The 11,358-nt window shown below is 48.2% G+C and overlaps 6 protein-coding genes across 6 annotated transcripts; 2 read left to right on the plus strand and 4 right to left on the minus strand.

Annotated features, from left to right (window-relative positions):
• Nucleotides 1-118: 118 nt before the first annotated feature.
• V1508DRAFT_460619 (uncharacterized protein) lies at nt 119-1,486 on the minus strand. Its single transcript, XM_066942775.1, has 2 exons — nt 1,266-1,486; nt 119-1,185 (listed from the first exon to the last, which is right to left on the minus strand). The coding sequence occupies exon 2, from the start codon at nt 1,176-1,178 to the stop codon at nt 345-347; it is 834 nt and encodes a 277-aa protein (XP_066797190.1). The 5' UTR covers nt 1,179-1,185; nt 1,266-1,486; the 3' UTR covers nt 119-344.
• A 736-nt stretch (nt 1,487-2,222) lies between these two features.
• V1508DRAFT_413437 (major facilitator superfamily domain-containing protein) lies at nt 2,223-4,371 on the minus strand. Its single transcript, XM_066939785.1, has one exon. The coding sequence runs from the start codon at nt 4,192-4,194 to the stop codon at nt 2,560-2,562; it is 1,635 nt and encodes a 544-aa protein (XP_066797191.1). The 5' UTR covers nt 4,195-4,371; the 3' UTR covers nt 2,223-2,559.
• Nucleotides 4,372-4,453: 82 nt separating this feature from the next.
• On the plus strand, nt 4,454-5,686 carry V1508DRAFT_454619 (uncharacterized protein). The gene is made up of 2 exons (XM_066942586.1): nt 4,454-4,879; nt 4,928-5,686. The coding sequence occupies exons 1-2, from the start codon at nt 4,793-4,795 to the stop codon at nt 5,567-5,569; spliced, it is 729 nt and encodes a 242-aa protein (XP_066797192.1). The 5' UTR covers nt 4,454-4,792; the 3' UTR covers nt 5,570-5,686.
• A 116-nt stretch (nt 5,687-5,802) lies between these two features.
• Nucleotides 5,803-6,750, minus strand: V1508DRAFT_351585 (14-3-3 domain-containing protein; the record flags this gene model as incomplete). The annotated part of the gene is made up of 4 exons (XM_066936821.1): nt 5,803-6,205; nt 6,267-6,541; nt 6,594-6,625; nt 6,678-6,750. The coding sequence occupies 4 exons, from the start codon at nt 6,748-6,750 to the stop codon at nt 5,803-5,805; spliced, it is 783 nt and encodes a 260-aa protein (XP_066797193.1).
• Nucleotides 6,751-8,034: 1,284 nt separating this feature from the next.
• Nucleotides 8,035-9,965, minus strand: V1508DRAFT_413445 (S-adenosyl-L-methionine-dependent methyltransferase). Its single transcript, XM_066939786.1, has 3 exons — nt 9,568-9,965; nt 9,300-9,486; nt 8,035-9,238 (listed from the first exon to the last, which is right to left on the minus strand). The coding sequence occupies exons 1-3, from the start codon at nt 9,787-9,789 to the stop codon at nt 8,142-8,144; spliced, it is 1,506 nt and encodes a 501-aa protein (XP_066797194.1). The 5' UTR covers nt 9,790-9,965; the 3' UTR covers nt 8,035-8,141.
• A 3-nt stretch (nt 9,966-9,968) lies between these two features.
• On the plus strand, nt 9,969-11,358 carry V1508DRAFT_367496 (ADP-ribosylation factor family-domain-containing protein). The gene is made up of 4 exons (XM_066937392.1): nt 9,969-10,242; nt 10,294-10,337; nt 10,404-10,488; nt 10,539-11,358. Exons 1-4 carry the CDS (start codon nt 10,194-10,196, stop codon nt 10,955-10,957), a joined length of 597 nt encoding a protein of 198 aa, XP_066797195.1. The 5' UTR covers nt 9,969-10,193; the 3' UTR covers nt 10,958-11,358.

The following is an 11,358-nucleotide window of genomic DNA, read 5'->3' on the forward strand; positions in this document are numbered from 1 at the left end:
CTTCCAGTTTGAGATTGTAGCCAAGTCGCTTTCCGCAACTTGTCGCTGAATCCGCATGCGATGGCTGCGGACTAAATATCCGGAAGTCGATCTTATCTTATACATTTTACAAGCATTCGCTTCAACTATTCAATTATCGTCCATGTGACTTTGAGGATTACCTACAGTCATTGTTGCTAATAATTGCAGTGGTGTCCAGCGAGAGTAATAAAAGCAGACATCAAAGTCAAATAGTGCATGCCTTGCTATACATTACGCGAAACGAACGATAGAAATACAAAACCAGCCGAACAAACTAAGTTATCTCACACTAACAGTAAACTCCATCACGTCCCACTTTCACGTTACATGATACTCTCCATAGTCATAATCCTCTTCTCTTCATCCATCAACCATTCCTCTCGTCTCCCCAAATCAAACAACGTCAAGGTACCCAACGCCGCTTCAGCCGCAGACCGTTGCTCTCGGTTCCACACGTCTACTCTCTTATTCTTCGCAAGTCCTACCCAATTATCGTACGCGACTTTAGCTTTAGATGCCCAGTCGAGATATCGATCATCATCAATATGCATGGACGGGTCTAAAATCAGGTACAACTGATTATACGTCTCCTGGGTAGGAGGATCATGCGGCCACTGCGACGGCGGCAAAAAGTAGAGGACCATGTACGGAAACGATGGATGGGGCGGCAACGCAGGCAGACCTAGTCTGTTAAGGAAATTCGCCTTGGCCTCTTCCTTTCCGCGCGCATTGCGTTCTTTCTCTTTGCGACGCAGCTTAGCGCGCTCCTTGACTTCATCGCGGGCATTATATTCCTTTGCACGCCGCGCACGTCGGGCTTTAATCTCAACGATATCGCCGCGTCGCTTGACATCGCCTCGAAGCTGATCGACTTGGTCTGCGGGATGCAATCTCGTCCCGCGTTTAAGATCGAGATGGCGACCAAGAGAACCTGGGTGCGAGAACGTCTTATGGCAGAAAATGCATGTTTTCTTGGGATCGATCTCGTCCTGCGTGCCAGTGTTAAGCCCGATGGCAGGGTCGATTGCCGCGGCGGCAGCAACGGCGGCCGACATGTTCATGTGGTGAGGATGGTGATGGTGGTGCATGCCTGCAGTCGGGTCCTGAGGACCGCCGATGCCTGCGAGATTCGCAGCGAGGGCAGAGTCGACGTCCATTGTTGAGCTGCGTCATGTTAGATACCGTGTGCGCGAACAAAAGGAGCGGAAGGGTCGTGATGGGGATGTCCCGGATGGACAACTTACAATCAAAAGCAATCGTCGCAACAATCACACCAACCTTGCGAGTGCGCGGGCTCTCAAGACGCGTAAACAAAGAATAGACAAGAAAAACGTCAAGACAGTTAGGATCCTATGTGTCCGAAGAAAAATAAGGATCTGATGATAGTTGGCGCGGATGTGGTATTGTGTTTGGCACCGTCGGGGCGAAAATGGCTTAAATGGCAAAACTTGTCAAGAGGAGCCTCCGGGGGGAGTGCCGGTATTTATGGTGAATCTCACGATGTGATGGTGGCGCAACTAACGAAGAAACTCTGCAGTTGATGCGTTATCCGTGCGTCGAGAACACGCAGTTTGGGCATTTTCTGAAATACCGCCCACCTTGGCGCCGATTCGGCCGCCTCGACGCATGCAGGTTTGTGGCGCAAATCTCTCAAATTGTGGTCTCACAGAGCGATACCTCTTTTGGAAATCCGCCCTGTGTCCATATTGGCTCGTGGCGTACGCTGTGCAGCGTCTCGAGACGCCATTCGTCGTATTCGGTGCTATTCGAAATGCCAGCGATATTTCACGCTTTTTGCGCCGTTCAATGCTGAGACCTTTGGGTGCGGGGACTGTGACTGATGTTGCATCTTTCTTCCGCTCGAACAGTGTGAGGAGTCAGTCGGATGGCGTCGACTCACTCGTACTATATCGTACCTCCTCTCCACGTCTATTTACCCCCTTTGGCCGCCATCTTCTTCTACATAATCAACAGTCGTCTACGGGCTGTAGATCAGACTACTAACCAACTGTCTGACCCGACGCCAATTTAGCGCGTGTACAAGAAACGCCTAGTTCGTCTATTTAGACGAGACTGGGGCGGAATCTATGCGCGGACCAACATGAGGTCGCGTCGACACCTACGCCAGTGTACCTCCTGCAGGCTTTGACAGTTGACAGGTCTTAACCCGGCAAACTTGCATTTAAAGATTTGATAGGAGATTCGTAAATAGCGCAATCTTTTACTATATCCTTATGTCTATAATATTTTATCTCTCTGTTTCATGAATTTTTACTATATCCCTTCTGTGAATGATGGTGATCAGCTGAGTGCAGAATGCTACTTTTGTTCGCTCTGCCTGTCCCGGGTCCATGCGGGATTTTAACTGTCGACCCCACTACAACAAGTTGCCGAATTCCACGGCAAATTAAACTAACAGCACTTAATTTTGGTTAGCGAGCCATCCCGTCCACGCAATCCCAATTATTATACCCCAATAATCATAATCAGTCGAATCGAAAAACTCCTCATTAGTTCCAAATTTATATTACATACGAATTATTCCAAATGTAGAATACGCAGGATATTATACCGGTGCATAATATACCGATTCCACTTTCCCACAATCCAAAACGCAAGGGTCAAAAAGCTGACCCCAAGTTGTACGGCTCCTATAATAGTAAAGCATCGTTTGATACCTGATTCAAGGAGCCACGGGTACGCTTTATCTGTCAAGGCGAAACTGAATAGGTTCTTGAAAAGTAGCATGCTGACAAATGCTTCAATCTGAATATCGCGGTGCGCGTCGGTGATGTACGAAGCTGATGCGACCGCGCCGAGGATCATGCCGCATGTTTCGAGACCGAAGAAGAAAGGCGGGAGGTATTGAGAGTATTTGTACATGTCTGATGAGATGAAGCCGAACCCCCAAATGCCGATGCAGCCACAGATCATTTGTGGGATGACGAGTAGGATGCGGAATTCCGGCTCGTAGATGTTGTTGTTACGGCGCGAGAGCCATTTCGCCGAGAAATCGGACAGAACGCCTGCGACCGCGAAACCGATAATGGCACCTACGACTGCACCGGTGTACATGTATCCCACCTTGACTTCGTTGTACCATAATGGCGGGCCCATGAACACAGCGGCCAGAACGACGCCGATCATGGCAGTCCAGGCGATCATGGTGCCCTGCGTCAGGCACCCCCAGATTATGGCGGGGTGCAACAGCAGTGCAAACGGACGCAAAAAGATTTTCCACAGCGGACGAGACGTTTTGCTACCAGAAAAGAGCCGCAGAGAATGCCAATACGTTTCTTTTTCCTCCTGCTGTCTGGTCGAGGGAATTTTTTCATTATCGTCGTCGGCCACGTCAGAGCTGACAATTGAGTCCGACGGTGCTTGTTGTGCTAGGTCATCGCCGACGACGTCAGTGTCGAGTCGTTTGTCGCGGTTGTACACGTGCTCAGGGACAAAGAAGAACACGAGGATGAGCGTGACAGACGAGAAGATCAGGACCAACCAAAACATCCAATGCCATCCCAAGCTGTTCGTAACGTTGCCCGTGATAATCGGTGTTAGGAAAGTTGTTCCAAAGATAGATAGGCTGACAAGGGCCAGTCGGACACCGCGCTGGTGGACAAAGTACATGTCACCGACGGACGCGTTGACAGCGACTTCGAACGGGGCGAGAGCTACGCCCTGCAAGACACGAGCCCAGAGTAGGGACCTGTAAGACGTGGCGACGGCAGCCCAGGCGGAGGAACCGACCAGCACGGCGGATGCAAAGATGTACGGGAACCGTTTGCCGTACTTTACGAAGATCGTAGTGACGACGACAGACTGGCATGCAGCGCCGACGAGATGCCAGCCAGTGAGTAGGGCGATGGGTTGGAAGCCCTTGCTGAAATACAGCACGAGTACGATCGTGGACGAGGCGAGTATGGGGGAGACGGTAGACGCCATGATAGCCTCGAGGCATATTATGAAAAGAATAAAGTCTTTCTTTCTAGTGCTCCAATTGAGCGGATCATTGGGAGAGTCTGATGGCTGTGGGACGAGGATTATGTTGCCGTCGCGCTTGAGGTTTGCAGTGGTGAACTGGTCGGCGCCATGGATTGCCTCGTAGAGATGGACAGTGCCAGGCACGCGCTGGTGTGCTGGAAGCTTTGGATCGAGGATGCCGAAAGGCATTGTTCGTACTGTGTTGGTGGAAATGCAGACAGAGGAGTGGTGACAAGTAGTATATATGGCGACAGACAAGGCCTTTGGATACCAGAGAGGTCACAGACACAGAAAGCGAGACAATTACAGTTTAACCTAACGTTGTGGACGCAAATACCCGAGCAATGTGCGTCAATTCCATTTTGGGTAGTGCACTATTTTGGTGAAGTGTAGACAAAAGCGACGCGGCTGACCCATGCTCGAAGGAGCTTCGCTGATAACAGTGACTCGAAGGTGCCGATGACGGGGCGCCATTTGCGGAAGCTAGCCTCTCACCCGAACGTTAATCGTCAAGACCCGGGACCAAAGATATCCAGTACTGTACTGAAGCAAAATCCCATAGCACCGAGTATCTCATTACAGACAAGCTTCGTCAGCCTCGGCATTATATCTTCTAATATTGAACTGTGTGTATCTGTCGCTGTCACTGTCGACTGTAGAACTACTATATCCGCCCCACTCCCCACTCTTATTTACTCACCCTCTTCCCTCTTTCCTCCTTCTCCTCTCGTCTCTGACACTCTTTACTCTCTGACTTTACTCAATCGATTGCCTGTCTGCTATCAATATGCGCTTCCTAACTGTTGCCGCCATCTCCGGCCTCGTCGCTGTCGCGTCCGCCCAGAGTTTATCCGACATCCCAACTTGCGCTCAAGTATGTCCCCGCTCGTGTTATTCCATCAAGATAATTCTAACAAAACAGAACTGCGCCGTTAACGCCATTGGAGCAACCGGTTGTTCCCCGCTTGATATCCACTGCTTCTGCACTGCCACGTCTTTCATAAACACAATCGCGAGCTGTATCGCGACCTCGTGCGACCAGGCAGACCAGCAGACCACTGTGCAGTTCGCTGAGAGCTTGTGTCTCTCTGCATCCGTCACTCTCTCCGGCCTCGTAGAGTCCTTGCTCACGCCGGCCGCGACCTCTATGGCGACATCTTCCTCTGCGCCAGTCACTTCGTCCGAGGTCATCACTTCATCGATGGCTTCTACAACTTCCATGCCCGCCTCATCAACTAAGGTCACTATGTCCTCGATGAAGCCTTCCTCCATGGAGTCTTCCTCCATGATGATGTTGTCCTCCATGAAGTCTTCCTCCATGATGATGTCTTCTTCCATGATGATGCCGATGGCCATGAACTCCTCCGTCTCGTCGGCAATGAATATGACGGCGTCTGCCTCGACGTTCTCTACCATGATGTCCAGCCAGACTTCATCCACCGGCATGTCCTCTTCATCATCTTCGCATCCCGCCGCGACGTCAAGCTCCGCCGCCGACAAACTCGTCTCCGTCTCTCTCGGATCGCTCTCCCTTGTCGGCGTTGTCGCGGCTATGGTCTTCTAAGATTATTTTACGTGTGTAATAAACGTACAACATTGCAAGTTGAATGCATGTATAGTCATCTACGCAATACAATAGATTAAAATTATACAAATAAATAAGCTGATATCATTATTTATATATATGATAATATCCACTATAACAAACGACCACAACGCACATACGATATAACTATAACAGAGAGAATAATAACATATGACAGACGAAATGAGAAACACATTTACGGTTTTGTATCATTAATCTTTAAGCTCCTCATCTCCGTCCGCGTCCTTCTTTCCCTCTGCTTCCGCCGGCGCAGATTCCTCCAAATCGCTGGTCCAGAGCGTCAGGTTATCCCTGAGTAACTGCATGATCAGCGTCGAGTCTCGATAACTTTCCTCTGACAATGAGTCCAGCTCAGCGATAGCGTCGTCGAAGGCCTGTTTCGCGAGATGGCACGCGCGGTCAGGCGAGTTCAGAATCTCGTAGTAGAACACAGAGAAGTTGAGCGCGAGGCCAAGACGGATCGGGTGCGTCGGCGTCAAGTCTGTCTGCGCAATGTCGGTGGCCGTCTTGTACGCGTCGTGCGCTGCAGTCGCTGCCTCTTTTCGCTTCTCGCCGGAAGCAAACTCGGCCAGGTAGCGGTGATAATCTCCTTTCCTGAATACTATATCAGTAACCTATGCAGCCACACTGAATGTCGAATGATACTCAAACATACATCTTATAGTAGAACACCTTGGACTCTCCGCTCTCGGCCTGAGGAACCAGGTACTCGGTCAGAACGGCCAAAACATCCCCACACACGTCCTCGAGCTCGCTTTCGATCTTGGAGCGGTACTCCCGGATCTGCGAAACATGGTGCTCAGAGCCCTTGGCCTCCTCCTTCTGCTCGATCGACGAAATAATTCGCCAGCTCGCACGGCGCGTGCCGATCACGTTCTTGTACGCAACCGACAGAAGGTTGCGCTCGTCTACAGACAGTTCCGAACCGAGCTTCGTTTGTTAGCAATTATAATAGTAGACAGTATCAATCAAGATTACTCACCTTGGCAACATCCTTCATGTACGTGACCATCTCTGTTGCAGTTAGTCTACTATTATATGACTATAATGCAACACATTCGTATACCATCATATCGCTCGGCCTGTTCGCAAAGCCTGGCAAGAAAGGTTTTCGTTTCTCTCTGCAGTACAGTTAGCATTAATAGTTTCGATTCCACCGATTAATCCACTTTTTCCAATCCTATTCAGAAGCACTGCACGCGCGCATCACATCTGCTATTCCATCACCAAATCTCATCATTGTCATATCAGTTCATGCAATGTATTGTACGCGACATCACACGAAGCCACGCACGATCCACACAAAATTCGAAACACTCTCCCCGACACACAAAATCCAATTTTTGCTCTTCCTGAACTAGGTTACTTCTATTAAATTATTTCTTGCTCCTATAAGTCAATGAATTTGATGGCGACCTAAAATAGTGGCAAAGACGCGGACTAGGATTTGCGCGTCTCTGGCTCACATGCCGGTGATCGACGGCCCTTCAGATCGCACAACTGGCAGAAATACAAGAGAGCGCGGACATTCAGAATGGTCGGGTGGAAAGAAAAAAAGAATAAAGTGATGCGGTAAACACTTACTTCAGAAGTCATTGTGGATAGACAGGTGATGAGGGTGATAATTCGACTGTGTTCTCTCGCGACTACTTAAGGTTGGTGCGTGGCCGGACTGTGAAGGGCGAAAGACGGGAGTGAATGAGATTCGACGAAAGTGGAACCGCGTACTGGGGCGTGGGTTGAGTAGGTGGAAAGACTGTGGCTGCGACTTGCCCCAGTGAGTTCAAGCGGGCGTGGTTCGCCTGCTAAAATAGGGCGAAGTGTTGGCGCCCCTATGCCAGATTGCTGACCTTACCTGCTCCTAATAATACTGTAAATCAGTTGCTTACAACCTATATAATACTGGTCCTATATAATCCGTTTCAGGATCTCTGATTGCGCTCTATCGATGATGAACACATAAGGCGCCCATGCTGTTAGGCAAGCTTGCTTGGCCAAAATCAAGAAAGTCCAGATATTATACTTATTCTCAATATCTCATAGAAGAGAGCCCTCAACCCCAAATCTCTGAAGCTAGTAAATATGGGCCCGCTTAAAGTCACAACGAAAATAAAAAATCTTCGACATAATCGACTAACTCTCTTAGTAGAACCGCTGCTACATTGACGAAGCGGCACCTTCTGCTAAAGTACTGCCCAAAGTGGTTTCTTCCATAGCTACTAGAACCCGATACAAATCCACTACAGGCTAAAGTCGAATTGCTAACAGTGAAGTGGAGGTGTGAATGTAATACAAGAGATTGAGGACGTTCAGAACATAGCGTGGTAAAGGAACCCTTTCGATATCCGCCAGCGTAAGCCGGGTGTACACCATACCAGAAACCAGCAGTGTCTTTTTCAATTCAGGTATTTTTGTAGATAACTAGGGAACGCAACAGTGAGTCTGAATGTCTGAGCAACTGTACGTAATGGTCTATTCAAAACAGTAAAAACGCCTAACTACCATGCCTTTAATATTATCCACAACAATCTCACGCGCTTCTCTTATTTTTCTTTATCTTCTTATTTCTTCTCTTTATCGCTGTCTCAATCACAGGTCTGCTGTCAACTGCATCATCAAACCCACGCCACTCTTCACTATCGTCATCGTGACCGGCCGCACGCTTATGGGTATAGGCACAATTACGCTCAAATCCAGCGACAAAGAAACCAATGCCGCCATCCACGATCGGCTCAGCGCGCACACATCCCTCCGCAATCTCCTCCGGAGTCTGTGGCCATTCCATCCCTTGAAACCGGTCCCTCCATCCTCGTCTATGCCATGTCGGAATAACATTTTCGCGACCCATGGCCCGCCATCCCAGCTTGGCAATCTCCGGATCCGTCAGTAACTTCCTGACGACGTCTTCGTTTTCTTCAGCATGAATCGAACAAGTAGAGTACACCACCCTCGTCGCCTTTGGAAACCTCGTCAGCGCATGTTTCATTATCTGCGTCTGGAAAATCGACAGGTTCAACAACCGCTTCGCCAATGCATCGCCACTCGTATCTTCACCATCTTTTTCTTGTTCCTCCGTCTCATCGCCACTGACAGTAATAGCAAACCCCTCTTTCCTAAAAATCCCCGAGCCAGAACACGACGGATCACACATCACCTTTGTAACATCCTCCCACTCCGCCGGCACAGCTCCTGTGAAGTCCCGATTCTCCACTCGCACAATACTCGCACCCGCACGCTTAACCATTCGTTGCAAAACTTTGGCTCGATCAGGATTTAATTCGTACGCAATCACTTTCCCAATGTTGCCCATTATCGCGGCTAAATGCGTCGTTTTGTTTCCTGGCGCCGCGCAGGCGTCAATGACTGTTTCACCTGACATTGGAGAGAGGATGATGGCAGGGAAACATGACGCGCGGTCTTGCAGTATTAGTTCGCCTCGTTGATACGCTTGTGTTGAGACCAGTTGACGGGTGTGCGTGTTCGCGACCGCGTACAGGTGAGGGATGAATGGGTCCGCGCAAATCGTCCCCCGCGGCGGCGGAAATTCTGACGTTTCCGTAAACGGAAGGGATGCAGGAAGCGTGGATGGTGCTATCTTATTCACACGAATCCAACGTATTGTCCGATCTAACTCATAGTCAACCAACATCAACCCTAGAATCCTCAAACAGCCAACACCGACACGTACCATTACTACTCGTATTGAATTCGCCCAAATCTCTAATTCCTCGTTTGATTTTAACCTTTGTAAATTCTCCTTTCAATCGCGTCTTGTGCCGCAATATCGCGTCCTTCAATGGTCCTTTGCCGGCCGTTATGCCCGTCTTCGAGATCAAAAAGTCGTGGACCAAGACAATTGCAATACTATACGATATCTACACAATTACTGCCTATTCCTCCTTCCACAACGACGACGCCAACGCCCCGGCACAAAGTCCACGAACAAAAATACGAACCTTCTCATACTGCAATAGCTCAGCCTGTTTTAACACATCGTCTAAAATCTCTTTGTAGCGAATCGTAGACTTTAGCAATGCGTAAATGCGTTTCGGATCAGATTTGAGTGATGGTAGTAGTTTCTGTATAGCTGATTGGAGATCAGAGAAGTTTGACGCAGAGCATTTGGCGAAAGAGGTTTTAGGGGAGATGAATTTCGCGGCATCGAGGTAGAGGTTCATCGTGAAATAGTTCTGAGGAGCAATCAGTTTTTTCGAGTGCGGGTGAGTGAGCGACACGGTCGATTACTGTGCTAGCGTCATGAACCTTGCGTGCTTAAGCTACAAGGGAATATATTATAAGATAATAAAATCAGCCTGCTGCTAAATCGTGTTTTGTTCGAACAGAGCAACAAAAATTTCGACGCGGAAGATATATGGCGAGCCGCATTGCAGACATTATGGTCTACCGCAGACGACACCGCGGTAACAAGAGGGCAACTTAGACCGCAGCATCGCGGGTAATCCACTCTGTGCTTTTTCGACAACAGAAGACGTAATATAGAGACTGAAGTAGCCATTGACGGCATTGTTACGATATTTGCTATTTTGCAGTTGATTAAAGAAGAGACGGGAGAGGTACAAACATGTATCATTTAGCGAAAGGTGTATACCTGGAATTAACGAGGAAAGAAGGTATATTTTCCTTGACCGTTTCTGCCTGAAATGATACTAAACTTTTAACAGAATACTCGTGTTTAATATTAGGATTGGATAATGCTGGTAAAACGGTACGTTAAGTGCAGATATGGAGCACGATTATGAGCCAAACGACTTGTAATTAACGTGACAGTTAGACATTACTAGAGAAACTGAAGAGTATATATAACGAAGGCAGACGTCTGTCTCCCGAAAAAATTATTCCTACAGTCGGTCAAAATGGTATGTTGTCGTTGTGCATCTGTCTAAAATCTCAGCTAACAATTCTGAAGTCGGACATATAACGATTAACAACATGAATCTCAAAATATGGGATGTTGGCGGCCAAGAGAATCTCCGAACGCTGTGGAAAGCGTATTATGCCGAATGCCACGCCATAGTCTTCGTCGTGGACTCGACCGATCGCGCACGGATTGAAGAGTGCAGGGATACATTACGAACGATCGTTACTCATCAGGATACAGAAGGCATACCCGTTCTTATGCTCGCGAATAAGCAGGACCGAGACGATAGTCTTGAAGTAGAAGACATCAAGGAGATTTTTAATAAAATTGCGGAACATTTGGGAGCAAGGGATAGTCGTGTTTTACCGATATCGGCGTTGAAAGGCACCGGTGTTAAGGAAGCGGCCGATTGGCTAACGATTCGACTGGCCAGGAATAAGCAGTACAGGCCTCCAGATAAAAGATAATTAATGTCATGTAATGATTTGTTTGTGTATGCATATTTTGTTAGAGGCAAATTGGTGCCATATAAGTGGTATACGGACCGGCGTTTTTGTGTATTTGATTCATCGATTTATCCTGCTACTTTTGCAAGGTTTTGAATAAGTATGCTGGTGAGTGAAAACTGCATTATGGCCATGCACCACGGCTCGGCCAACCATTTGAAAATTTGGAGTTCTCTCAATTGCAAGCGCCTGAGTTCTGAGATTGCAAGATACATTCATGAATACAATTATTATATTCCCTGTAACTAGCTAATATGCTATACCATATTATCATACATATAACCAATCGTCTAAAGGTACATACGACCCAACTCGCAAAATCTCGGACAGCTTTTTTCGATGTGATTTATCCTACTACATAA

Source organism: Lipomyces doorenjongii, assembly GCF_038497915.1.
Source record: "Lipomyces doorenjongii strain NRRL Y-27504 unplaced genomic scaffold V1508scaffold_12, whole genome shotgun sequence".
Classification (NCBI taxonomy): domain Eukaryota; kingdom Fungi; phylum Ascomycota; class Lipomycetes; order Lipomycetales; family Lipomycetaceae; genus Lipomyces; species Lipomyces doorenjongii.

Coding starts and splice junctions, on each gene's coding strand:
- V1508DRAFT_460619 (XM_066942775.1), bottom strand. CDS start 1,178: ATGGACGTCGACTCTGCCCTCGCTGCGAATCTCGCAGGCATCGGCGGT.
- V1508DRAFT_413445 (XM_066939786.1), bottom strand. CDS start 9,789: ATGAACCTCTACCTCGATGCCGCGAAATTCATCTCCCCTAAAACCTCT. Junction 9,487..9,567: donor AGCTATTGCAGTATGAGAAG/GTTCGTATTTTT, acceptor GTAATTGTGTAG/ATATCGTATAGTATTGCAAT. Junction 9,239..9,299: donor ATTCAATACGAGTAGTAATG/GTACGTGTCGGT, acceptor ACTATGAGTTAG/ATCGGACAATACGTTGGATT.
- V1508DRAFT_367496 (XM_066937392.1), top strand. CDS start 10,194: ATGTATCATTTAGCGAAAGGTGTATACCTGGAATTAACGAGGAAAGAA. Junction 10,243..10,293: donor GGAATTAACGAGGAAAGAAG/GTATATTTTCCT, acceptor AACTTTTAACAG/AATACTCGTGTTTAATATTA. Junction 10,338..10,403: donor TGGATAATGCTGGTAAAACG/GTACGTTAAGTG, acceptor CGTGACAGTTAG/ACATTACTAGAGAAACTGAA.
- V1508DRAFT_413437 (XM_066939785.1), bottom strand. CDS start 4,194: ATGCCTTTCGGCATCCTCGATCCAAAGCTTCCAGCACACCAGCGCGTG.
- V1508DRAFT_454619 (XM_066942586.1), top strand. CDS start 4,793: ATGCGCTTCCTAACTGTTGCCGCCATCTCCGGCCTCGTCGCTGTCGCG. Junction 4,880..4,927: donor ACATCCCAACTTGCGCTCAA/GTATGTCCCCGC, acceptor CTAACAAAACAG/AACTGCGCCGTTAACGCCAT.